Source organism: Aplidium turbinatum, chromosome 11, assembly GCF_918807975.1.
Source record: "Aplidium turbinatum chromosome 11, kaAplTurb1.1, whole genome shotgun sequence".
Lineage (NCBI taxonomy): Eukaryota > Metazoa > Chordata > Ascidiacea > Aplousobranchia > Polyclinidae > Aplidium > Aplidium turbinatum.
The window spans coordinates 18676168-18701747 of NC_137482.1; the positions used below are offsets into that span (position 1 = coordinate 18676168).

At 36.2% G+C, this 25580-nt stretch overlaps 1 protein-coding gene across 1 annotated transcript in view; it reads right to left on the minus strand.

Moving 5' to 3' along the window:
• Window positions 1-132: 132 nt before the first annotated feature.
• LOC145780290 (roundabout homolog 3-like) overlaps window positions 133-25580 on the minus strand; it is a 39124-nt gene continuing 13676 nt past the window's right edge. The window contains exons 4-5 of the mRNA XM_082591993.1: window positions 312-469; window positions 133-186 (exon numbers count right to left, since the gene is read on the minus strand). Of these exons, the coding sequence (XP_082448119.1) occupies window positions 133-186; window positions 312-469 (212 nt within the window). The remainder of the gene's footprint in view (window positions 187-311; window positions 470-25580) is intronic.

Sequence of the window (25580 nt, forward strand, 5' to 3'; positions counted from 1 at the left end):
GATCACCAAGTCACCGCCAGGTTTGATCTAGCAACGAAATGAGCCGAGTTAATAAGCTGGCAGTCTTACAAGGTTCACAAAACCTGACAGGCTTAAATACTACATTGAATTTAACAAACAGATAGACTGGATTCAGTGGTCGTCGTGTTTGTTTGAGCCTTTCAAGCGACAAATTCCCGAACCGCACTGCAAAGGTGCTGAAGAACAGCTTTTCTTTGGTATCGTCCTAGACAAGTTTTGCGTTAAAATAAGCAAAGCTTGTGTTTCGATACCGGTTTGTATTTACCACAAAACAAGATATATCCTGCTACCTGAAGTCTTGCATTTTGCGTAGACAATCTTCTGTTGTCCTTTCTCCAACTGATATCGGGTTCAGGGATACCCCGCGGTCCTTCGCATTCGAGAACCAGCGAGTCACCCACAGCTGCAATTGTGTCACGTGGTTCTTTGCGGAATTCATCGCGGATGCCTGAAAACAAAAGTCATCAAAATTCTTAGATTTATTTGTCAACACTAGTCTGTCGATACATCGTTTCAACGTCTGCAAACGATGAAACGACGTAAAAAAACGCACACAGAAGCGTTACTGAGCCAACCCATCGATTCAAAATCTCTGTTTTCACATGTTTTCCAGGGAGTGAAAATGCCCATCGTACAATGACTTCCCCCATAATCTTCGCAGTTTCACACATTGTGATAGTTGAAACAGCTAACCAAAAGAGTCAACAAATTCATCTTTCATCAAACATCTTTTTATCAAAACTGTGAATCCCATCCTGCGTTTTCGTAAAACAATGCAGGAAAAATCTGTCAAAGCAAAAAAATAATGTACATCTTTCACACCATATTTTGCTTACGCGTTAAAATTACGTCGGCTGACATGCTTCCTTCACTAAACCACTTTCGACAAATAAAAAAAAATCTGATCAAGGATACTTGCTAATTTGTTCTAACAAGATAATTCAATTCCGCAGGAATCCGTAATTTTCAAACTCCAGTCATGATTTAAAGCCATAAATCTTTCAACTCGTGCATTTTGAAAAGGCAGTAGAATTTGTGGAGGTATGAAGTATGACTTGGCGACAACATACCAAATGCTTATTGTAATCCATATGTTATTGCATTGTACCGTAATGTACTGAACGGAATGGGTTACGTTTTCAAAAGCATAACATCTTTTAGGGTGGTCTCTAATGCTGTTATAAAGAGATGGAGAGATATGAACAGAGGCCGAAATCTCATAAAATAACAAACATTTTATCCACTTCAAGTCTTAGTTGTAACGCTTGGAAACGACGAAATGCGAGCTGCTTTCAGGTGTATCCCAGAATGCAATTGTTCACGTTTTTCAACGTTGCTAGACGCTGATATTACGTGAAATGTTCAGCTTTGCTAGATAAAATTCACCGCTTCTATTTGGTATCAACTTAAAGCTATGACGATCTTCATTCACTGACAAACGCTGGATAAACCAGCCCCGTTAATTCGTTCCCCTCTGACGGATTTTAATTACATTATTTATGTTGGATTTATATTTCTGGTTAAGTAAAGCAAAGAATCAAAGTTCGAAACAAAATATCTTAGAAATCAAAAGCAAAACGCACCTTAAAACAAAGTTTGATAATTTTTTTTACATACTCAATGCTGCTCTGTTTGACAGAACTTAGCACAAAAGATTTTGAAGCAAATCCGACTGCCAGAATCTGACTTTTTCCTTTGGACATCTGTTCAATATAAACTATGTCATTTTTGCTGGCATCGAAACGAGCAGACGACACGATCGATGCTCGTCAAAACGTAACCAACCAAGAAGTCACAAGGGATATTTTGTGAATGGAATGCCATGCTGGTCTGCAACATGACTTTGCGACAGAGCCTCCGTGATTGTGTATTGTTGAACAAATCTTTCTAACATTAATTGTGGACCGACACAGCGATGACAATCCTTAGTAAAATAGTCACAAGATAGTAGATGCATGGTTATGTCTGAATATCAAAATAGTATAAATATCGGGTATCAGAATTTCAAAAACTTGCTGTGACAAAGTGTTGGTGTACCCATGGGGACTTTTGGCACACGACCATCATAGATAACAAATCCGTCATTTTGCCAAGCAACTCACAGCCAGCTTGTCATCTGCCTATTCAACTCAGTGATCACACATCTCATAGTATCCTATGCATCATAATTAGCAAAATCCGGACGTCAAATCCCATGATGATTTTCTGCTTTTAGATAATTCAACGTGAAACAAAGTCAAATCAATAAAAACCAAAAAATTGTAGGTAAGCAATCCATAACTTTACGTTCCATAAACGTCTGTGCACGCACATATTATGCAACAAAATTGAGAAGGAATTCTAGATCTAAGCGATGACACTGCCTTGTAAATGGTGAATCACAGAAATACATAAAAAAAATCAACTTAGGGATAACGTCTAGACTAGTTCAATTAATGTAAAAAGGTGTTCGAGCCATGAAGTGTCAATAATGTGTTATCAGTATAACGACCAAAATATGATATGTTGCTAAGGAGAAAGTGGCAAAAATTTCTATAAAATCTAAAACCGATCGGTCACTTTGAACAAATAAAGTTATTCAGCCACTAATTTATGACTCTGCAGACTAATGTGATCTACAAAGGTTCAAAAAACACTATGGTAGCAGAAAGTGGCTATCCATTGTCAGCCAATAACAGCAGCACTTCAGTTATGCCATTCAGCGATTTCGAACTACACCATAAGTAACAGTAAACGAGAAAAACAACTAAAATTATTAACGAAAAACATTTTGCACTTATACTTTTTTCAGATACTGCTGGTTCAAAAATATGAATGCTTTCAAACGCCATACTTTTCACATAAAACTTTGCTGATCAATCATGGTTTAAAATGAAAAAAAAAAATCATGATGGAGGTTAACATCGCATTAAAAATAAAGTGTTTTGTTGCTTTAACTGATTTTAATCACTATCGAGAAAACATAAAAGACTCTGTTTGACAGAGCCTTGCGACAATGACGTAGGTCAAGACTGACGATTTTGCAAAAAAAACGATGTTTGTTCACGATGAGTGTTTTGCACGATACAACACGCTTTCATATGCTGTGATTAGTGTTCACTTCCTAATTTTACATGAAGGCTTGACTCAATGGAGTTTAAAGGGATTACAGCGACTTCCCAAGGCTAACACTGACTTACAATTTGTCAATGTTGTCCGTGTCAAGAATTATCATCATAATGTTCCACATGGTTAGAAAAAGCACCGACAAGCCTGTTGAGCATCATTCAACCAGCATCAAACGCAAATTTACGTCAATAGATAGACGTGGTCTCATGGAGAGAATGAATACGGATGTGGTGAAACAGTTTAGCTTTCTGTCATGAGTTGAACTACTCAAAATGACATTAGATTACATCATTAATACGATTATTTTCCTCACGGGATAGTCGTTTCTAAGATAAGACAGGGTTGTGGTTTTTGAGGAAAACTTTATGCTACAAAGTTTAGGCACTAAACCGTAATTCTGTAAGAAACCTGAGAAAAAGCACAGTTGTATGTTAAGTAAAGTGTATGATTACGGATTACGAAGGCCTCCGTGTCAACTGCTGGCCAATTACAATGCGAACGCGTATCGGCTAACATAACAACTTCTTGTGGCTATGAAAGTAACACCCCCTAAAAGTTATTTTTGTGGTTTGCAGGTGGTAATCTATACGACGGTACATTCATTCTAAAAAGAAAAAAAAGCTCTGTTCAAGCTAAGAATCATACCGTTTCGTACAAGCAAACTAACAATATTTGGTCTTACAAATGAAAATATGCTTTGATATGCCAACACAGAACATGGGTATGAGTGAAAGATGTTTTCAACAAAGAAGTGAAAACACTTTTCGTTTATCTACAATTCTACATCACTCCAACATCAACTGATTTTATGTCTATGAAAATATTACTCAATTCATAAACTTGGTTCCCACAAGAGAAAAAGAAAATCAAAGAAATGGTGCGGACAAATCGGTAAGTTATTTCACCATCCTCGAACAAGGAGACGAAATGGAATGGACAATGTTATCTTTGGTTTCAATCGGTAGGGAGTCATGAGAAGGTAACTTTTCGTTAAGCTTCAATTGTAGGAAAATATGAAATATTTTTTTAATTCTTTGGTAAATAGCAGATTTGACTCAATGTTTAGTTTTGGTGGCCCTAAAAATCAAAATTAACAAACCTTTTTTTAAATTTTGTTCGGTGAGCAAACAGTAGTTATATTTTAGCCATATACGTCGTAAAACTAAATAAAAAAGCCACTGACTGCCGATACAGAGTACCTAAAGGTCAGGTAAAGTTCTGAAAAAGTGATTCTATCGAAAATATTGGTTTTGTTGTGTTAAGTGGGCCATGTCATCCATGAAATTAATTGCCTTAACCACTACAACGTACAATTCAATACCCACATTCAGCAAGTTTACAATATATTACATATCGATTTTGAAGCGAATCAAAATGGAAATATTTAGAAGACCCTAAGCGGTAACCAATCTCAACAATCGCAAAGAGAATATGTAGGTTGACTGCTGATAAAATAGAATTTTCTTTTGTTCATGTAGCATTGGATCAATCTCACTTGATTATTTCGGGATGGAAAACATCGGGGGAGGGGGGTGAACCCAATCAGTTACATCAGAGAAAAATCATTGAAATAGATTTGTAAACTGTAAACTCGAGTAAATACACAAATAGCACAATAAACTACTGGAATGACAACAGACGATACTAAAAATTCGATTGTCCGTTGCTTGTACACAGCTATACAAACAAACGAAATGCTATCAAATCCCATTGTATTTGCATTCTCGTGAATGTATCGCATTCTGCCACCAAGCAAACCATTGCCGTTTACGATGCAAGATTTCACTTTATGACGGAACCCACAGAGCTTAGAGCATTTTTCTTCTCTTGTTTTCAGTCGTGAACAATAAATTTGAGTAAATTTTTGACAAGAAAGATTTAAATTGGCCTCTTTTGACTCCAAGACACAACTATTCGTAATGTCACCTCCGACTTGCCTCAAATCCTAGCCCAGAAAACATAAAGAGAGATAAGCTTTAGATAAACTCAGTTTGGCGACAAAGCAACATTCGCTTCATGTTATTCACTCAAGCTGGAAGAAACGACGTAATCCAAATGTTTTGTGACATTATTTTCAAGACAAAATGAAAAGTTTGCTAAAAGAGCTGTGAGGGGGAAAGACTCATAAATAGAACAAACAAAGTAATCTAACTGATATTAACTTTAAAGCCGCATACTTTCTAATAGAAACTCAGTCTGACAAGAAAAGGAACGCAAGATAAGAATTCCTCCAACTATAAGCTAAGCCGTATATCAATAGTAGACCACATTAGCAAAGCAGGGAATCATTCTAATCAAATATATCGCATATCCGGTTCTAACATCCTGCACATAATTAGAAATCGAAAATATATTTTGGAAAACCGAATCTTATCGCTTTTATGTAAGAATTTACTCATTGGTATGTACAACCTTGGCTACTGAGTACTTATGATGAGATGTTTTCAAATGAATAAATTGTACTGGAAACCTTGTACATTACATGATAAAAGTCTTAAAATTGCACAATTGTGACCACGAAATACTGTGCTGATGCTGCTGAGTCATACACAATTGTACAACACAGCGCTTTTGACAGATTAAGCAAATAAAAGTCGCTCATGGCTTGGACAAATTACCATTATTCATGATCGAAAAGAGATAAGAAACTGATGGAAACCAGCCAAATAGAGAGGCTTGTTTCAATTCAGGAGGTAATTTGCTGGAACTTGTAGAGAGCCATTACCATTAACATGATAACAGGTTAAAATATATGTCGACCACCAACGCTAAGCCGCTGTAAAGCAGCTTCACAGGCATAAGTAAGCTTTGAACTTAATGCAAGAGAACCAATCTGATCCGAATGACAGTCACCTCTGTCAAGATCCATATTGTTCATGTGCTCAGTTTTTGGCATCGGAAGAATGTGATTTAAAAATTCAAAATAACTTGTTTGTATCCATTCGAACTCACTTAAAATGAAGCTGAATATGAAGTAGCATATGTTTCTAGCAACAGTAAAATAATTGTGATAGCTGAGACAGAATCATCAGTGAATAATCAAAAAGAAAGAAGAACAAAGAAAATAAAGCTATATACCTGAAAAAATAAAACCAAGAATATTATTGACAAGCAAATGCCAGAAAAAAGTGCAATTGCAATGAATCTGCAATAATCAAGTATTTAATAAAAAAAGCCACCAAACATCGGGATCCAAATAGTCCCAACCATGATAAAAACATTCAAAGCAGCATGAGCAGACAAAACGGACACACGTAATTATAACCAAGTTAGCAAAACCAGATATTGAGCTATTTTTACATGAGAACTGTCTGAACTAACACTACAGATTGAATAACCCCCATGCGACAATGCATTGGATGCTGGAAGGCGACGCGTGTGTCGTATTTGTTTAAAGAAACGTAAATACTGTGCTGATTGCTATTGGGAATAAGCCAACACATTGTTGAACCCTAGGACTTTCCTCTGTGAGCAAACCATAATTTCAAATATCCGACAGTCAATTGGCTGTGACAATGATTGACGTGAAGTGAAAAGTTCTATTGTCACAAACAGCTTTGTCTGACCACACCCCTTTACACGTGAAATTGACATACATGCTGTGATGTGTTGGTGTTTTATGGTTGAAACAACACAAAAGTTAGAGTTGTTAGCCAACATGCAGACTCCCATTGTTGCTGTGTAGACTAGATGAAAAAAGTACATAACGCAAATTGAATAATACAATTTTAGCGCTAAAGTAATTTTTCGCCTAATTAGTATATTTGGAGAAAAAAACCAACGCGAGAACCAGTACCAGAGCCAACAACCATGCCCGAAGACACACCTTCAGAAGATATTACTACAAATCTGTCACAGTTGTCGCATGGTTGTCGTTAAAATCTACTTGTAATTAGATGATGTTTCACATAGTGACGGGCGTTGGTTCATAAATGGTTTATGCAGGCAATGTTTAATGGTTTGCTTATCCTTTACAAGTTGCATACAACAGCAGACCATATTCCTTAGGTGTCTTTCTCTGAAGATAATCTTTCAATGTCATTTGAACACTACGAAATTTTATGTCGCTACGACCTTTTAACGGATTGTCTTTTGCTTTACAAACTCAAACGCCACCAAATAAAACTTGTCCTTTTGCATCTGTCTATTGTTTAAAATAGAAAACGCACAACTGTTGTCAAGCGGGTAAGTTCACTTTTGTTCGGTGCTTTGTAATTTACAAAAGCAAGATAAAAATCTGATACGTGTGAGATTGCAAAAAGGCAACTTACCTTTGGTCTTCAACGCATTATGTTTAATACTATTTGAGTGTAAATTCATTGAGTGCATTATTCTGGCCTGTGCAAATAGATTAGCGAAGCGGAAAGAAATAATGAGAAAGCAAAACACACTTAACGAAGTATTTTGAACAAAGTCTGAGCGTTTCTGAAAATGATAACAGTCAAAAGTAATGGGTCGAAACAATATAAAGGATGAGCATATAAAAATGCCATTACCGTGACATTGTAGGAAAATACTTCCAGGAGCAATGTTATCGGCGTAAATGCTTCAAATGGGCTTAAAAAAATACTCATTATGCTGGGACCAGCTTTCTTTAAAAGCTTTCTCATAGTTCATTCGTCAAGCTTCGAAACTCCAGGCGCAAGAGTACCAGGCGGAAGTTATTTTTTTTACCTCTCAACAACGTTAAACAACGTTTAGTACTCACAAGCCCAACGTGATTTGGCATTCACAGAAACAAAAAGAAAAAATCCGCGCCAATTAAAGTGGTCGTTGATAAATAATAACCGGCAGTCAATCAATTCAATGGTAACAAGCGGCAGTCAAACCAAGGCACGATAATGTTCTGCCACGGTAACACGATACTTTGATGATGGAGAACAACCTGCCCATGGCTCTTCACAAGCGAGAACAAAACAAAAATCCGATAAAGGACGACCTAGGTCAAGCTATCCAAGTAAACATGGCTGAAAGTCGCAAGCGGAACGTGAATTGACACGAATTACCTGCTTGGATTTCAAAGCTTTTAAAATGCGTGAGAATTGACTTCCATAAAAAGTAACTGAAATCTACAACCGTGTTTTTATTGTGGCACTTGCAAAAGTTAAAAATAATTTACTGGAAGTGGCAAATCAAAGTTGCATTGAATGATAGCGGATCATATAAATCTAACAAGGAGATAATTTCTTCCGGTCAACTAAAAGGTGACAATCAAACAATTTTAAGTCATAAGTTAAAGAATAATGATTGCATGTTTCGCCCAACATATCCTCGGCTCTATAATGCAGGTAAAGCTGAAAAAAGACTACAACGTATACTTTGCATGTTCTTTTTTTCACACTGTGAATCACAATTAGTTTTCCTTTTACAGTGCAATGACTGTCACATTACAGTTTTTATGACCTCTGCAGTGAAGTTTGGTCTGTCAGAAAGTGATAGTATCTGGCACGTTTGTCCTTCAGGCTTTGGGAAAAGTATTGATTGGAAAAAGTAATTAGTATCCCGATCAACATCGACTAATTGCAATTTTATGTAATCCCCACTCATTAACCTCTTCGTCCACTCCTTAGGGTATTGGTTATAAAACGAGCGAGCCTTGATAAGGCTTTTATTGGTTACAGTTCAAGGTATCATTAAATGATGAAGGATGACAACTGAAAACAAAGCAAATGAAAATACAATAACAGAAACTCTGTAACTAGAACAATAATAAAATACTAAATTCTTAGTATAGCACAACGTATTTCTTGAGATAACTATTCCGAAAAGGGTGACTAAGAATCGTTCTGGTGAACGCTTTTTTGTGGTGAATATCTATTAGGCAGTGGCACACAGGTGGAACCTTTCCACACATAGCATCTTTTCACATATAAACTAGGTGGGCAATTGCCCACCTAGTCCCTTTGCTTGCCCCCCTAGCCCTTTTTTTGCCCCTCTAGTTTGAAACTAAGTGGGCAATTTTTAAGACTTAATTTTTGTTTGAGTTAGATCCAAGTTAAAAAATGAACAGCTAAATGGAAAGCTTCAACATACATTTAGAACTTATGAGCCGACCTTTGACCTTACGGCACTCATAATATCAGTAAAAGTGTTAATGTTCCATTCAAGCAGATTAATTAGCAATTCCCAATTTGTGCTGCTTGTGAGTACCTCAAATTTTGTGTGAGATTTCTAAATGTCTGAATTACCGAAGTTTGTTTCCTGATTTTCATCAAAATAAAATACCAGCTCCTTAGAATCATCTAATTCTGCAAAGATTCAACTCATTATAATATCTTAGCAGTTGTGTTTCATAGATTGTCGTAGTTGTTTCTTGTTATTTTAGTACAGTGGTTCTTAACCTTTTCTAACCTTCCGAACCCTTACGCTAATCTGCAAGCTTTCGTTGAACAGCAAATTTTCGCTGAATCACAAAAACAAAAATCTACCACATTTAATAGTAATACATTATTGCACCAATGAGACTTCTGTTGTTGTTTTTCTGTGTCCAATAGTGAGATTCGAGCCTTTGTCTCGGAAACACCAATTCTCTTGTCATTTTCGCATGTAAGCCGGTTTTGTTTTTTTTGCTTTAACATCCACCAGAATAGAAAACGCATGCTCGCATAAAACGAATGGCATAAGAACTTTAAGGGCAACTTTTGTAATAAGAAGATAATTTTCCATTTGTTGGCACCAATACGTTTGAAGATTCGTTGTGTTGAAGTTTCTTTTTGCATCTCGCTTCCTTGAAGCTCGATAATGTAATCCAAGTATGAACTGTTTATATCTGCTTTTGTTGAAAAAAAAATTGAAAATTGAACTAAATTTACTTAAACTAAGAAAACTTCCTCAAAAGTGAGAGTCCTGCTTCTGCCGTTCCATGCAAAAAGCAAACGTGAGGAAATTCATGTTTTGAGAAAATGAAGTTTTTCTTACCGATTGCTTTTACAATGTTACGTAAAAAGATAGTTTTTTGCATTCTGTGTTACATGCAGATGGCATTATTACATCCAGCGTCAAACACACAGATGTAATTATTATTTACCATCACGTAAGCCGCAATCAAGTTTCTGCTGGACAATATTTTTTTTAAATATTCGCTGATATATCATTCAGTAGACCGTGTGTTAATGTTTCAGAGGACGTTTGCGCCAAACCCCTGAAACAGCTTCGTCGAACCCCAGGGGTTCGATCGAACCCTGGTTAAGAACCACTGTTTTAGCACAAGAGACCTCTGCAACTAAATGTTGCTAGATTAAATTTTATTACATTATTATTTATAAAATATTGTTGGCGGTGATGAATATAGAAATCAATTATGGGTTTCAAAAGTTTAATCTAGGTGTAATATGCCTTTTTACCCACAATTTGCCTGAGAAATCTACATTTTTAAGCTTAGGCTACATGTTTTACGCTCTGGAAAAAATGCCCTTTTCCCACCATTTATGCGCGAAAAGTGCCCTTTTTAACATAACTCTTGCGCTAAAAGTGCCCTTTTTTGAAAATTTGCCCACCTAGTCCTAATTTGTGAAAAGATGCTATGTTTCCACAGACTAAACAGTCAAAATCTCTCCCGTGTCACTAATGCTTCAGATGTGGGTAAACTCATTGTTGTGTGTTAGTACCGTACGGTGAACACATCAACATAAGCTCAAAATAATTATTTGTATTTGTGATTTTGCTTTGTCTATTGAGATTATCACTTTTGCACAAACACAAATTGAACATTGTACACCGTTCGATATTTTTGTTGAACCATAACATTACAAACTCATTTGATATTTCATAAAAGAGGATCGAAGACAATGGAATACTTATTATGATGTTTAAAAAAATCCAAGCGATTGGAAAGGTTGTTTTCATGTTTTCCTGGTTTACAACGCGACAACAAACAGCACCAGAATTTTTTTCAGAACTCAAGCTGTTCAAAAAACAAAAAAAACAGAGGACTGTGACAACACTAGCAATGACAGGCCAAGATAATTGATTTATAACAACGAGTCGGAGGCCAAAAAGTAAGAAAAACAACACAGACATCCCACCCCCTTACATCCCACATTCACACATTATAAAAAGTGTAAGTGAGAACAGATTCCAGCTAAAAACCAGTCCTTTCCACATTGATTCAACGTCTGCAGACGTCAAATCAATGTGAAAAGGACTGATTTTGATAGCTGGGAATAGATGAAAGCTGATGAAAGCAATAAATTGTGATCCGCCAAAGTTATCTTGTTAAACTTGTAAATCGCAAAGTCTTAGCTTTGACAAAGGATTAAAGCAAGACGGGCTGATTAAAGTAATCTTCTGACAACCTATTATTGTCCTGCCACATAATTGTAAGTCTAACCGCAATGCTAAACGGTCACGACAAGAGATTTAAAACTCTGATACTGATAATGAATTTTGGACATGGACATACAGACAACCTGAAACAATCTTTTAAATAGGAGAAAAAATGACAAAGTGTTATCCCAATAAAGAGAGTTTAATAGGAATAGGACCTATGCATCTAACATAAATAACCGCTGGGGTAAGTTTATGATTTGGTAAATGAAAATAACGAACTGTGACCTGCAACTAGCAAATGATGGAGCATAATTTGTATGACACGTGCAAAATGTAAATTGACAAACCAAAACTGCATGTCAAAAATAACACAAGTCAAAAACGATGCTTTAGTTGCAGAGTGAGTTGTCAATCAATCACGCCATACCAAACGCAACTAATCTGATGGAGTTAAATCTATTTGACTGCCTGACACCGCGCCATTTCATACTCAAGCCTCTTTGATAGGATATAATTGGGCCTGAGAGAAAGTTTTTGTTAGTCCAGCTTGCAAAAACATTCAAAAAACAAATTAGTTTATTTGTAATTTAAACCCATTTTGAACCAGATGACGTATGCATAAACAGCGCAAATGTTTCCGATGTGCTTCTCTACGTTTTGCTTCATTAAGAATAGCTTCTCCCCAGAGAGCAAATCAGTCGTTTTTTACATTGATTCAACGTCAAACAATGCACAAAATGACTAATTTGCAGTCTGGGTTCTTTTCAATGTCTTTTGCTTTCTTTTTATGTCAAGAAAGGTCTTCGTGTGAAAGCCTCGTTGTGAATTTTTCTTTCGTTAGTTAGTTCATATTTACATGCGTAAGTCGCTTAAGCTAACTTATTTTGTCTTGTTAAGGTATTGGCAAATTAGACATACATGAGCTTTTGAAACACACTGAAGCATGAGCTTTAACGATTTTTTATTCTTTTTAAGAAATTTCATGCCGTGACTTTTACTACTTTAAATACCCACAACAAACCAAAGACCATTTCCGTTCCCTTTCAAAATCGAATATGATCTTAAATTTCACGCTTCATTGAACAATCAAGTTGAAGCGTAAACATAGCATGTTGTGACAATTTCCACTTAGCGAGTCTCGCCCAGTTTGGGTCAATAACGATGGAATTTTTATCAACAAACGAAAAATAAAAAAATCACATTTCGGTAACAGTTTTCAATAGCCAAAGTCACTGTTGATTTGGAGAGTTTTGACCAACTAAAAAATTACGTAATCGGCAAAACAAATGTAATGAAAACGTCGCTTAACTTAGCATCAGCATTTAGCCCTCCTCTAAGCCACAACTGATCGATGAAGACAATCAAAATCGAGCTTAGACTCATTGAACAAAGCAATAAAAAATATGAATTTCGATCTACTGGGGATTCGTGGACATATTTATCATTATCAGGATAATTACGTTTCTGCGGGACGCTATACCTAACTTCACCAAAATGCTCAATGACAACTACCCATTGCATTAAATCAATAGAAAATTGATTGCCCAAAAATGTCCAACCAAATAGTGCAGAACATTGTCAAATTTAATGGCAGCAAAGACATGTATACTTATTTTCAACTCTATTTCTAACACTATTTTTAAGATACTTATTTTTAACACACACAAAATGTGAATTGATGGAAGAATGGTACCAGTCCTGCAGAGCCCACCAACACAGAACCCCTGCGCTACCATGTCGAGCCTACTTAAGAGTAGGCCTGAACCAACACTGAAAAGTACCACATATTTTTGTTTGGTATTATCTTTAGCTGCCAAGTTTCGAACAATGCTGAAGTTAAGACGTTAAAAAAACAATAAATCTTTCACAAAACTTAGCTTTTGAGATAAAACTCTAGCACGAAATTCTTAAATAAGAAAAGTAAGGTTGTACTCACACACACATTAACCTAGATCATATTTTGCATAAAAATATGTTTGTGTAATTGACCCATTTGAAGATAACAAATACAGTGCAAGGCTTTCTCAGTCCTAGGATAAAGTTTCCCACAATCAATCAAAGTGCAGGCTAAAAAAATATAGCTCTGTTTTAAAACAACTTTTCATAGGTCGCTTTTATCCTCATTAAATCTAAATCTGGTGTGATGTAAAATAACAACCGTGAAAACCTGAACTAAGTCTTTCAGTCAAAGACCATTTCTTTGCTCCTTTTGCAAGCACACCATGCCACAAATGGCCGGCATACAAAAAAAAAGGAAACTGACATAGCTAACTAAAAATAGTTTTCCAGCAGCCGATTCATTTTCATGGCTTGTGTTTCATTCAGTTTTTTACAAAATATCTTCGATTGAAGAGCGTACATTCAGTATCGGAAGTGAGGATTGCAAAAGTGTTAATTTTCGTCTTTTTTGCACAATTAGACTTTCAAACGACGGAACCACTGTACAGAATATCACTTACCACCTTTGTGCCCAAAATATTGCACGCATCTCAAATTTTATTGAAAATATTCTTGAAATCAAATATACCAGCAATAATGCAGACTACTAGCAAACACGCCTCCACAGGACAAGGTACGCTTCAGTGAAATGCAGCAAGCAAGATTTGAAATTCACGTACAATCGCGTTTGCAAATTTTGGATTCATGTGAAAAATAAAGATATCACATTTTTAAAGTTACAGTAGGATAGTAGGCTATACCTGTTTAATTCGCTAATAGTGGTGCATCTAAAGCAAGCACAAACGCAAAAAAATTAGTTTGCGAAAATTGCCATAATGGAAACTAATATGTAGGCTACTGCATTATGAATGATTATGGATTGTAAAACAGAAAGTATAGCAGGCCGGTATGCAATGATTACTTTTTAACGAGAACGAGATATCAATTTCGCAACAAAAACGGATTATTAATCTGCAATTGAAGCTCATACAGTTCCGGCACAAGAGTACAAACGGAAGCAGTTTGTAGCAATGGGTCAGGTGTTCGCCAATAAGGTATACACAGTACCTAAAAGTGCCCGCCATGAAGTGCCACGAAATCGGGCATCCTATTCAAATATCCGTTTCCACTTTACGGCTGTACAAAGCAAATTGATATTAAATCAAGAAAAGTTTTACTGGCAAAATTGTTGCTACGACTTGGTTTATCCTAAGCCAAACAGAATAAGGTGAAACGGTCAAATTGACGGTTTTGACTCAGTCAATCTACCTCAAAGGATTTCTGCTGTCGCTGCAAAACTGGCGATAGCCAACTGCAATACTGTGGCACGACGCACGATAATGAGTTCTATGTGCCAATTATTTCATTGGCCCAGGTCACAAGATAAAACTACACACTAGCAATATTGCAAGTAAAGTATTGTCCAGTGGTACTGGTTATGATTAGTTTCAGGCTTAGTTTTGAGTTTGTGAGCTGCGCAAGAACTTCGCTTTATCAAAAAACAAACCAGCAAAACTTCTCCGCAACAATGATGAGCGAAAAAGTGAATAACCCACCGGTGAAAACCTATTTAGAAGATAAAGTAAACAAGTTTCCAATTTTTCTAAACATTTTAAAGAAACTAATTTTACAAACAAGCTGCTAAGCTAATTGAACCACATGTTACTCGAAAGTCTCCGATTTCTTGTTTCTCAGGTAATTCGAATTGCAAATTCAAATAATTTCAATCGATTTAACGTTGCTGCACATCAGCATGTCACAACAGAAGATTCCTGGACGGAAGAAAGAAACAAAAGCACGTGTTTTCCCAATCGATCAAGTGATGGACGTTTTTACATCAAATTAACATGTTATACTGTCAGATTTACTCGAAACTGAAGGCTGTGTAAAGTAGTGTGAAGTGGTATCTTTTGTGTGGGAAAATTAAAAGAAGGTTTATAAATAAGTTAACAGAACAGGCAGGGTTTGAAACAATAAATAGTCCTGGAAAGATTGACCACACAATTAGCTGCCAACAGCCAGACGGGTTTTGCTGTACAAAGCAAGAAATATGCACGAATATTAGCGTTGCATGTTTAAAAAACAATTTGAAAAAATCGAAACAAGTATTTCCGATTTTGACATCTTTTTCACGTCGCTATAAAGATAATTAGCAATAAAAAAAAAGATTTGTCGTTGAAACCCAGTAAGCTTGAAAGCCAGCTGAAGGCTGTGTCATTGCTGGGTCGCAGTGACTCTACGACTGTGGCCAGCAGATCACACCACACCTGTGACCTTCGGGTTTGCTGATAACAATCTTGATACAAAAACAAACGAGAAAAAAGTTATGCAGACATTACCTAAACACGTGACTGATTCTTGAAGCTCTAAAAATGATATGTGTCAAAACAGCAGACCAGGAATAACGGCACATTGTTTGCTTTACGCCAAAGCTGAAACAACAAACGTTGCCGTTTTTGTTCTGAATTCACTAAATTGCAACTGATTTAAGTTTTTACACATTTCTAAATCATTTTCGCAATCAGCAGAAGCATTCCTAAATTGACGTTGTGAGGTTCAATATTTATACTTGGTGATAACAAGCAGTTTTTAAGAGGTGAAGGTTTTCACAGATTGTTGTCACTTAAATTTCTCACACCACAAAAAGAAAACAATCCAGGCCTGCCTGATAAACAAAAGGACGCTGCCTCTAGTAAGTTAATACAAATGATGGAATATTTCTTTATAATTTTGCATTGAAAATTGATCTGGATGAAAACGTAGTTAGTGGATGCGTTTCAGTTACTGTCTGCTTGTGCCACTAAACAGGGCCTACCTGCTTCTGTGACCACGTTTTTTTTAAAAGAAAGATGAGCTAGAATCGCTAGAAATAAAGAAAACCGGTGTGATGAAACGAAGTGACACTTTCGTGAAACTTTTATCGAGTTCACACTGATACTTGGTGAATCCAGCCACCCTCGATAACGGGGACATCACCGGATTAAAACTGGACTACTACTACTACATGTTAGAAAGTGTTGGATACAATGTATTTCAAAAGCAAGAGTGAACCATGTGCTAAAATGTAAAAAGGGTTCTTCAATATGTTATGTAAATAATTTAATATCTTCAATATTGTATGTAAATAAGCAAAAATATGTTTTGCACATTTTACTTTCCTCTATAATTTGGCAAGGTCGTCAGCATCACAGCAAATCAGTTGGTAAACTTCATCGCATGTTCGTATACTTCTCTATCGTTGCGTTTATCCTACGTTCGTCTACATTTAAATAAAGTCAAACTGTTGCAATGTTGATCAAGTTTGAAATGAGTGAACGCAACCAAACATTAGCCAAGTGAAGACTGTGTGACTTGTCAGTGAAGTGCTTGCTCTCTGTCAGATGAAAGTTACACCTAAAAAAGTCAACAAAACAGTGAACCCCACTTTGTAATGGATTTTTCAAAAAGGTGATATACTTCTGGTTTTTTTTTGGCAGTTTCATGTAGACAAGAAAACTTTGACAAAACTGGTAAGTTTTGTTACAAGACCAACCGTTGCATAGGCTCACTGAGATCACAATTCACACTGCTTCAACGTTGCAATGCAATAATTGTACAAAGTCATATGAATACTTGTGTCTCAAGTAGGCTACTTATGCGTCATTTTGTGCAATGTGCAGCGAATGTTCATTTGCCTGGTGGAAAGCATTACTTCAATCACTAGGTGTCAGGCATGCTCCGACTCTTTCGCGGTAAAAATAGTTAATTGAAAAGTAGCTGTCAAATGGCAAAGTATCGATAGAATTGTATTAACTTAAAAACTACCGGTGTAACAACAAAAGTCGTTAAGAAAGGAGCGTTCTTCCCGGCTATCAGCACAAGTCTGAGCACTCACTAGTACAGCGAGCAGTTGCGATTCACTAACCATAAGTTGTTGAGCAGCCTTGTTGGCTGCCATCTGTTGTGAAACACAGTTTAACAAGAAAAAGTATACTTGAATTAATTGGAAAACAGCTTTTGAATTAAAATTCTGCAAGAAATACTTGGCAAATATTTCTTAGGGCACCTCCTCGGCTCCTCTTGTCTGAAAACTGAAATGCAAACACAAAGAAACATGAGATAAGAAAAGTGAAACATTTGGCCATTTTTAACAATTCTCATGGCTTGTTGATAAATTTATGTCAAATAGAAAGGTGTTAGATTTGCTTCAATCATAAAAATGAATTTAGCTGCTGATAGACAAGCAACGTTAGAATTACACAAACTTGGCTCAAAAAGGAAAAGTAGCCTAATCTGGGAGTAGCTGACTCTCATTGCAAAGCGGACGCTCTATGAAAGTTATGAAAACATATTTACGCAAAAATGCATTTGTGATTGCGGCTCTAAACATTGATTGACAGGTCAATATGATTTGTGATTTCATGTGTTGCTTCATAAACACTCCTGAATCCACATAAGGATACAAAATGTTTCAATCAAAACTTTTCCGTCTGAGTGTAGACGCCTTCCTGCTGATTGATAATTATGACGTCATATTTCGACACGTGTGAACCCAGGCGATAAGACAGACTGTGAAATCTCATTGGTTACTGAGACCTCCTTCATGTGTTGAGCTGAGAATTTCACAAACCCTAAATAAAGCCTAAACATCGTCACATCATATCAGTGTTTCATAACTTGGAAACAAGATATCACGTTTTCATCCAACAAAACGATATGACTGCTCTTCGGTAGAAGACATAACTTCTGTGAAAACAAAGCAAAAAAAAACAATAATTTTTTTTCCTTCTTGTGCCGTTTTTTTAAAAATGACGTAAATTATTTACAGTAAGTCCACTGGGCTGCCCAGTTGTTAGTCATTCTGTGTTTTACAATTCTAAGCCAAGACCTAGACAGCGTGTCGGCAGATTTTTGCGTCCGGAAAATTTTTACGGCCTGCGAAATCACACATAATCAAAAGCACCGAGCTGATTAAAGCGACAATGCTGAGGAATAGGCTAAGCGCACAAGTCATCAGATAAGCCTCGAAACAGCCTAACTGCTTAGTCATACCTCCGAGGGAGTTAAAGCGGAACTATATGCGAAATTAAATTACAAATTGTCGCCTTGCGCACACAGAAGATAAATAAAGCCATTTGGGATCTAGTTGTTTACGTTATAACTGAGCAGACACATCATAACGGAGTGCATTGGAAATTTGAAACTCTTACATCAGATCACATCGACAGGGTGACGAGAAAATTATACCAGTTGGTGTTGTTATTATTGTTGCATTGTTTCAATACCTGACGACGTTGCAAAAATGAAAATTAATTTGGCTAAGTTTGAGTGCAATAGATTTTAGATAGGTTTCATACGCGTAGACTCCGATAGGCATCATTGTAACCAGAGAACAAATACAACTTAACACAATGCTAAAAAATAAAAGCAAAATTTAACCACCAAAGCGCTTAATACATTCTTTTGAGGTTTTTGTCGGGGTTAAACTTGAAATCGAAAACGAATCACCTAGGCCGTGAATCGAATTCGTTTACAACTGCACACAACGTCCACAGCAAGAACAATAGTAACTACTTCAAATTGTCTGTGTTAAAATTTGAGAAAACCAAGAAAGCGAAACAAACACAATGAAAGAAGCCACCTTTGACTTGCACTGCCAACAAAAAAAGTTCTCAAAGATTGGAAGAAATTCAACGCACCGGTTTTCAATCTCAATTTATAATGATAAGCTACTGCTCTCGGGTCTGCTGTAGTGCCATACGCTTTAAAAAAAACTTTTTAAAAACAAAAGCAACAGCGAAATTTTTGTATCTTGTTTTTATGAATAAACATTTTTTCACGTAACATTATCGTTACGCCTGTGATTTTTTGTTCATTGGCTTCGCTTGTTTTCATACAGCCCTGTCTGAATTTCTATTCCTTTGACAAAAAAGTTAAGTTTTTATATATTGGTTGTGTCTTACACGATGAAATGTCACATAAATCAAAACGTGAAGTTCTGGTAAGTTTTAATGTGGTTAAGCCATGAGTCGATGATTTAACTATGTTCATCGGTAATTTTCTCATTACGTCAGTATGCTGAATGAGTGATTGTGCTAAAACATTACCAACACTATTTGCACTTTACCTTTGAACGCGCCGCACTCCAACAAGAGAAAAGCTTTACAACTCAGCAGGACATCATTATTCTCCAGACATAGTTTTCCATTCACATACTAACAAAAGGTTTTTAATGCACTGAATTTTGTTTCTATTTCTTCACTGAATGTAGAACTTTGGCCTCTTGGTGCTTTCAAAACTTAGCATTGACGAATATTTTAAAAAGAAAGTGGTGAAGTTTATCATTGAATGTAGCTGGTTCGTCGGGATATTTGGTTGCTTAAAGAAATCATTTACTTAGCAACCGGCGTTGTTCTATGGTTGTGTTTCTGGGCATGTCGAGCCAGGAAGATCGCTCCTTTTCAACAATTGTTCTATGGTTGTCGCTCACAACAAACTTATTAAAACGGAAATTTACAAACGAGTTGATAGGGCGGACATTTTTAAAGCGAAAATCCAAAAATTGTCAGAAGGCGACAAATGTTGTTTTGGCAATAAAACCATAATATTTTAACCCTACATGCAAACACATTGTCTTTTAAATGTTCTCGGCATGGTTTAGTTTAGAATACATTGAAAATAAGTAAAAGCCTTCTGGAACAATAAAGAGCCTTGATTTCACCTTACCAACTACACAGGAGGAAACATAAGCTGGAGTAAACGTAAAAGACACTACCTGGCCTGAGAATAACTACACGTTGAAACCACACAAAACTTAAAAACACTCAAAGCGCTAAAGTCAACCTGTAGATCTTCATCCACGAAAAAGGATGAAATTCTGTTAAAAAAAAGCACTATTGTTAGTTGCGTTGTATTTTTGGAGTGCAGACTGCAGAGTCAAGTCATTATTTCAAGTGAATGACTTGGTTTACGATATGCTAGGCATGCTTTTAAGTTAATTTCGCTAAGATTGTGTTACGCTGTTTCTCATGTTTGTTTTAATATTAGTCACCCGTGACAACATACAGGCTTTTAGGCTTAGACTATCGATATGTTATTTTGAAAAAAGTAACAAAATCACCTGTTACCTGCCTAAGCATAATTGACATTCCAAATGGTACGAAGCAAAACTTTTACCTTGTAAACTTATTTGTTATACAATTCTTGTAGCGATGCAACTTTGTTGAACCATGAGCAGATAAATCTAATTAAGGCATTTAGCATAACATAAATAGAGAATATAACAGAGAATATTGCAATAAACTTCTCTATGGTTCAACAAAGCAAACTCTCTACCAAAGCTTTATAACATAAATAAATAAGTAAAAATAGCAAACGTTTATATTAGTTGTAGGCTTTGGCCGAAAACGTTCCCGATTTCTAGTTTATTTGTTTATTTCTTTGTTTGTAAACTTGTTTGTTTGTGCAATTGATTGAGTTTCGCTTTTAGCAGCATGATCGTTGCTTAGGCTACTTCACAATGAAGATTTTAACGATCTGTTTTGTTTGTATTATTCGTTACTGCAAAAAGCAAAACTTGTTCACGAAATTTAAAAAAATAATTGCAGTAAAAATTTGCAATAAACTTTTCAAATGCTTGTTGTTCCAAAAATCTAAAATATAGCACTGTAAAAAATTTACGTCTTAGAAATTACAAGTTTTGTTTCCGTGGGTGTATAATCGTATTGACTAGTTTCTATGATGTAAACTTGATAAAGATTGTTTTGACCAGAAATGATGATGTTGACATTCACACACAGCCCTGCTGATGTTACAAGTCGTCAAATGTCTCACTGGCACTTGTTTGTTCAGGCCTTGGTGATTTCATTGCCCAGCATGAGTCCAAAAAGTTCTTTGCAGATAGAAGGTATTTGCTGGATTTTAATGTTCAAAAAAAGCAGCTAACGTTGATTCGATATAAATTTTCCCTTTTTTAAAACAAGGAGACGCGCTTAATGTCACAAAACTCTGTCGTCTCGATACAGTTGCCGTAGCAGCTGATCCAACTGGTTACAGCCAGTTACATGCGGAAATGAATCAGAATTCTTGTCTTGAAATTGAACAGTGAAAATGAGCGAGTGCGAAGCAATTTGTAGCGAGCGTGTATCCATTACAGGAAATTTATGCTTCTCTTGTTCGAGCCTTTGTTATTATTTTGACTCATTCTGCGAGTATGAAATATGATGTTGTTGCAAGTGCAAATCTCTGTTGAAGGATTTAAAATCTTTTTCAGAAGAATACGGAACAAATTTAGCTGGAAAGTTTCTGTGGTTTAATGTTCAGCTACCCCACTTTGAAAAACATGCGCCAGTGAATATTTTTAACAGCATTGGATGTTGAATCAACGTACATCCAAGAGTTTAATATCCTACAATGATTAAAATATATTGGGGCAAGATTACAGTAGGCCCATCAATCAGTTGAAGACTAAAGATTTTCAATCATCCAACCACCACTACAAACAGTAAGAAACCGCAAAAAACGCCTCTGATAAAAGCAGACAAAACCCGACCTCATGTCGCACGCGTTGATTACATCATTCCCTGTTTGCTTACTTGAGCAAACGGTGAATAGACCAGTCTGTGAATTTAACTTCATTTAAAATGAAACGCATCATTTAAGAGTATAGCTATAGAGTATAGACTGTTTTTTTGTTTTTTTTAATGCTGCACAGCTTGTCAAATGGTGAAACCGTTGTTGCTTCCCACTTGAGCAGCAGACAATCAAACAAAGTAAATAAAAGGCTTGTTCAAAGGAAATATTACACAGTTTGTATTTGCTGATAATGCAGTTCAAAACGCGCCAGATAAGAAGTTGTAGATGTGTTATCTACACTTCAAATAAACTTGTCTCCATTGGAAATGTTCAAAGCAAGTTGCAAACTGAAATTAACCGCAGAATGTGCTTGTACCACCACAATACCCCTTACAAAATCTCAAAAAGAAAAATTGGGAACCCAAAAAGAGTTGCTTAAACACTGTCTTAGTTTGAAGCGTTTGCTTGAAAACGAGTTTGAAACAACGTAAAAAAAGGAATTTTGCTGCTTGAATTTTGTGCTGCCGTGGAAGCTCTACCTTTTTCCATAGGAAATTGTCACAAAAAACAACGAGAAAGTCGAACAAAAGTTTGCTTGAAAAAAAAACACAGAATCAAAGACAGCCAGGAAAACATGTCTGGCTGACCACAAAAAACAACGCACCTGGCCTTCGTAAAGACAATGTGTAGGGAAGATAAGCACAATAAGTGGATATTTTTGTTGCAAGCATATAAATGTGTCATTAAATGAATTCGCCCTTCAATTTATTTGAACTTATTAACGGGTGTTTAAGTCACACCTGGAAGAAGCTTTTGTATCTCTCTCATAGCAACAGCGGCTTCACGAGACTTTGTTTCTTATTCTCACCAAAGAAGAACGGAAACGGTGCCGAGTGATGGAAGGAGACACAGCACTGGAAGCACACTACACATGAAAGGAAACTAAACCAGGCTTAGCCTACATGTGAGTCACAGATAACAACTGATTTTGACAAAATGTAAATAAAAATTAAAGCAAAATAAAACGGTTCCTTTGGATAAGAGGCAAAAAACTACCCTGTTTTATTTCCTGTCAGCAAAAGGTACTCTTTTTTCATGGTTTTAAAGTCGTGAGAAGCGACATTGAAACGACGTTAAAAAGGCGATATTTGCTGGTTGGGTTAGCCCTGTCGTTTCTGTCAATATTTAAATGTGAAGCATTTGCCAACAATCCAAACTTGACGGACAATGAAAAAGAAACAATGTATCAACGAAAGAAATGACTGATTTGCTGCGAATGGAGAATGTAGAGTTTAAGGAACAATCATGATGAAACTGAAATTGACACCAAAAGTTAAAGGCATAAAGTGTAGCGTTTTAACCAGGTCATGGTTTTAATGCATTCGATTACGGTCATATATGCCACATTCTAGCCCAGCGGAATTTAGCACTTTCCAAACACTGAGAGAAGAAGATCCTTTCACTGAAGATCAAAGCACGAAACTTACATTTTCATAAATCTATGATACGGCGGTAAACGTTGAATCAACAAAACGCAAACGAAACCCAATGTCATTATCAAATAACAAAAGGAATATGGAATGTCTGGCCATTAGGGGTATAATTTCATTGTCGAGTTTTAAACAAATAACTCTCGAGATATCGCGAACGCAGAATGTGCTATTGGATTAGGCGAGATGCTCAAGTCATACATCAAAGCATGATACGGCCACAAATTCTGTGAATCACAAAACATTTTTCGCAAAAGAGCGCTGAGAGTGATTTTCAACCATACCGTGTTTTTTTAACGTGTTTTTCTATCGTTGTTAACGCCACCGTTACATCAAACAACGTCGAAAACATGATATACTAAATTTTGTGACAAATTTGGCGACCGTCAAGAATGTTGGCTCCAGTTTGTGTAGCGAATAACAAAGTCGGGAGAAGTGTTAACATAAAACACTATCAACAAATGTAATTTCAATATCACTGCCAGAATTGCTTGGTTCTGCATGAAAAAGTGAAAGATTATCCTCAAGAATATTGAGGTTTCAAAAAGTGCTATTGAAATTTAGGGCTTTAGTTAAACAAGAAAAGTTTGAAGCTTTTTCACATACATAGGAATGAATGCCTCAAAATGGTTTTGCTTCTTTTCGCATTCCTTGAGGAAGCTAAGTGCATTTACTTTGAACAATCATAATATTTAAGACTTAATTATGGCATTAAAAGATTACCAATTTTACGCTTATTGCATCCCGACATCAAAACTTCACAGACTCTGTTGATGAAAAATATATCGTTTCACCATAAAACTGATTTCGAGACTGAAAGGTGACAATGAATGAATTCTTGATGTTTTCAGCCAAAAGTGCTCAAAAATCAAAAATAGTTAAGGTGCAAAGAAAATTTTGAAAAAATTTGATGTCTTTGACTGATATCGCAACATTATTTATCAAAACGGAAAATCAATCAAGTGGCTGGTTGACAGTGTAACAACCTATTGCATAGAAATGGTAACGTCGCACAGGCTACTTCGCTTTACCACAGAATTCACATGAAGAACGACGGGCTGTAATCGCACACAGGTGCCACTATACAAAAGTAGTCCAAATATCTATTAAATCGAAGGGTTTCACAAGTCTATTTAGAAATATGTCAGCCCTAGTTGAAAGGCATTCTTCATATCCATACAATTGCTCTATGACGTGACAAGGACAAAGGAAAATCTATCATTTAACATCTGTTCAGCAAATTAACATATCACATACTTTGCAGCGATATCAAACTACGAGGTGTAAGCGAATAGTAAGCTGAAAAAAGCAAATTAATTTTGTCAAACTTTTTATTTCAAATGAAATATTTGTGCAAAGTTTGCGCAAACAACTGTTCAGGGTAACATGTGGGTGGAGAGGTATGCAGATTGGTCGAGGGAGAGGCAGCAGTTTCACTTTCAGACTTGTGAAATTTTTATGGACACTTTCACCTCAATTAACCCGGCTCTTCCTCTAAAAAACAAGCCTTGAAATTTTTACATCGCTGCAACGTTGACAAATGTGAACACAATGCCACAATATCAAATTTTGCAACAGGTAAAAGTTTGTTTCAATTTTACGTAAACTCAACATTTAAAGATGTTATTCGAACGCAAAAACAATACACATAACTGTGACTATCCAGCGATTGGTCTGTTTATTTCCTGACAAAATTTAAACACGTTAAATGTTACAAGAATCGAACATGAAGTGGCCGAAGCTGACACTCAATTGCGACAAAAAGCTGTCGATTTATAAGTCTTGTTCCCACACTTTGCGTGGAAAAATTAACTCATCTTTCTACACGAATGCACGATTTTACGAGCAGGTGTCAGTCCAGTCATAGACCACAGTCTACAAAACACACTTTGATTTCAGTTATTCCTTTATAGCGATGCGAAAGTGGTGTTTCTTAAAATGGATCGGTCTGTGAGCTCATCTGACGTCACCAAATACAGCAAATAAAGCTGAAGTTGTGGGAAATTTCAAGTAAAAAATTTTCGTCACTTTTAAGCAAACTGTTTCAACATCTTGCGAGGGAGCGGGGTTTTGTATGGAAGAGGACTTTGAAGTCGGAAAGACTTTGATCTCTCTGGAGTCGGGTATTTTTGACCCTTTTTTACAATCGTCAATTTCAGGACAATCATTCTGCATTATTTTTAGATTTTTAAACATTTTTTC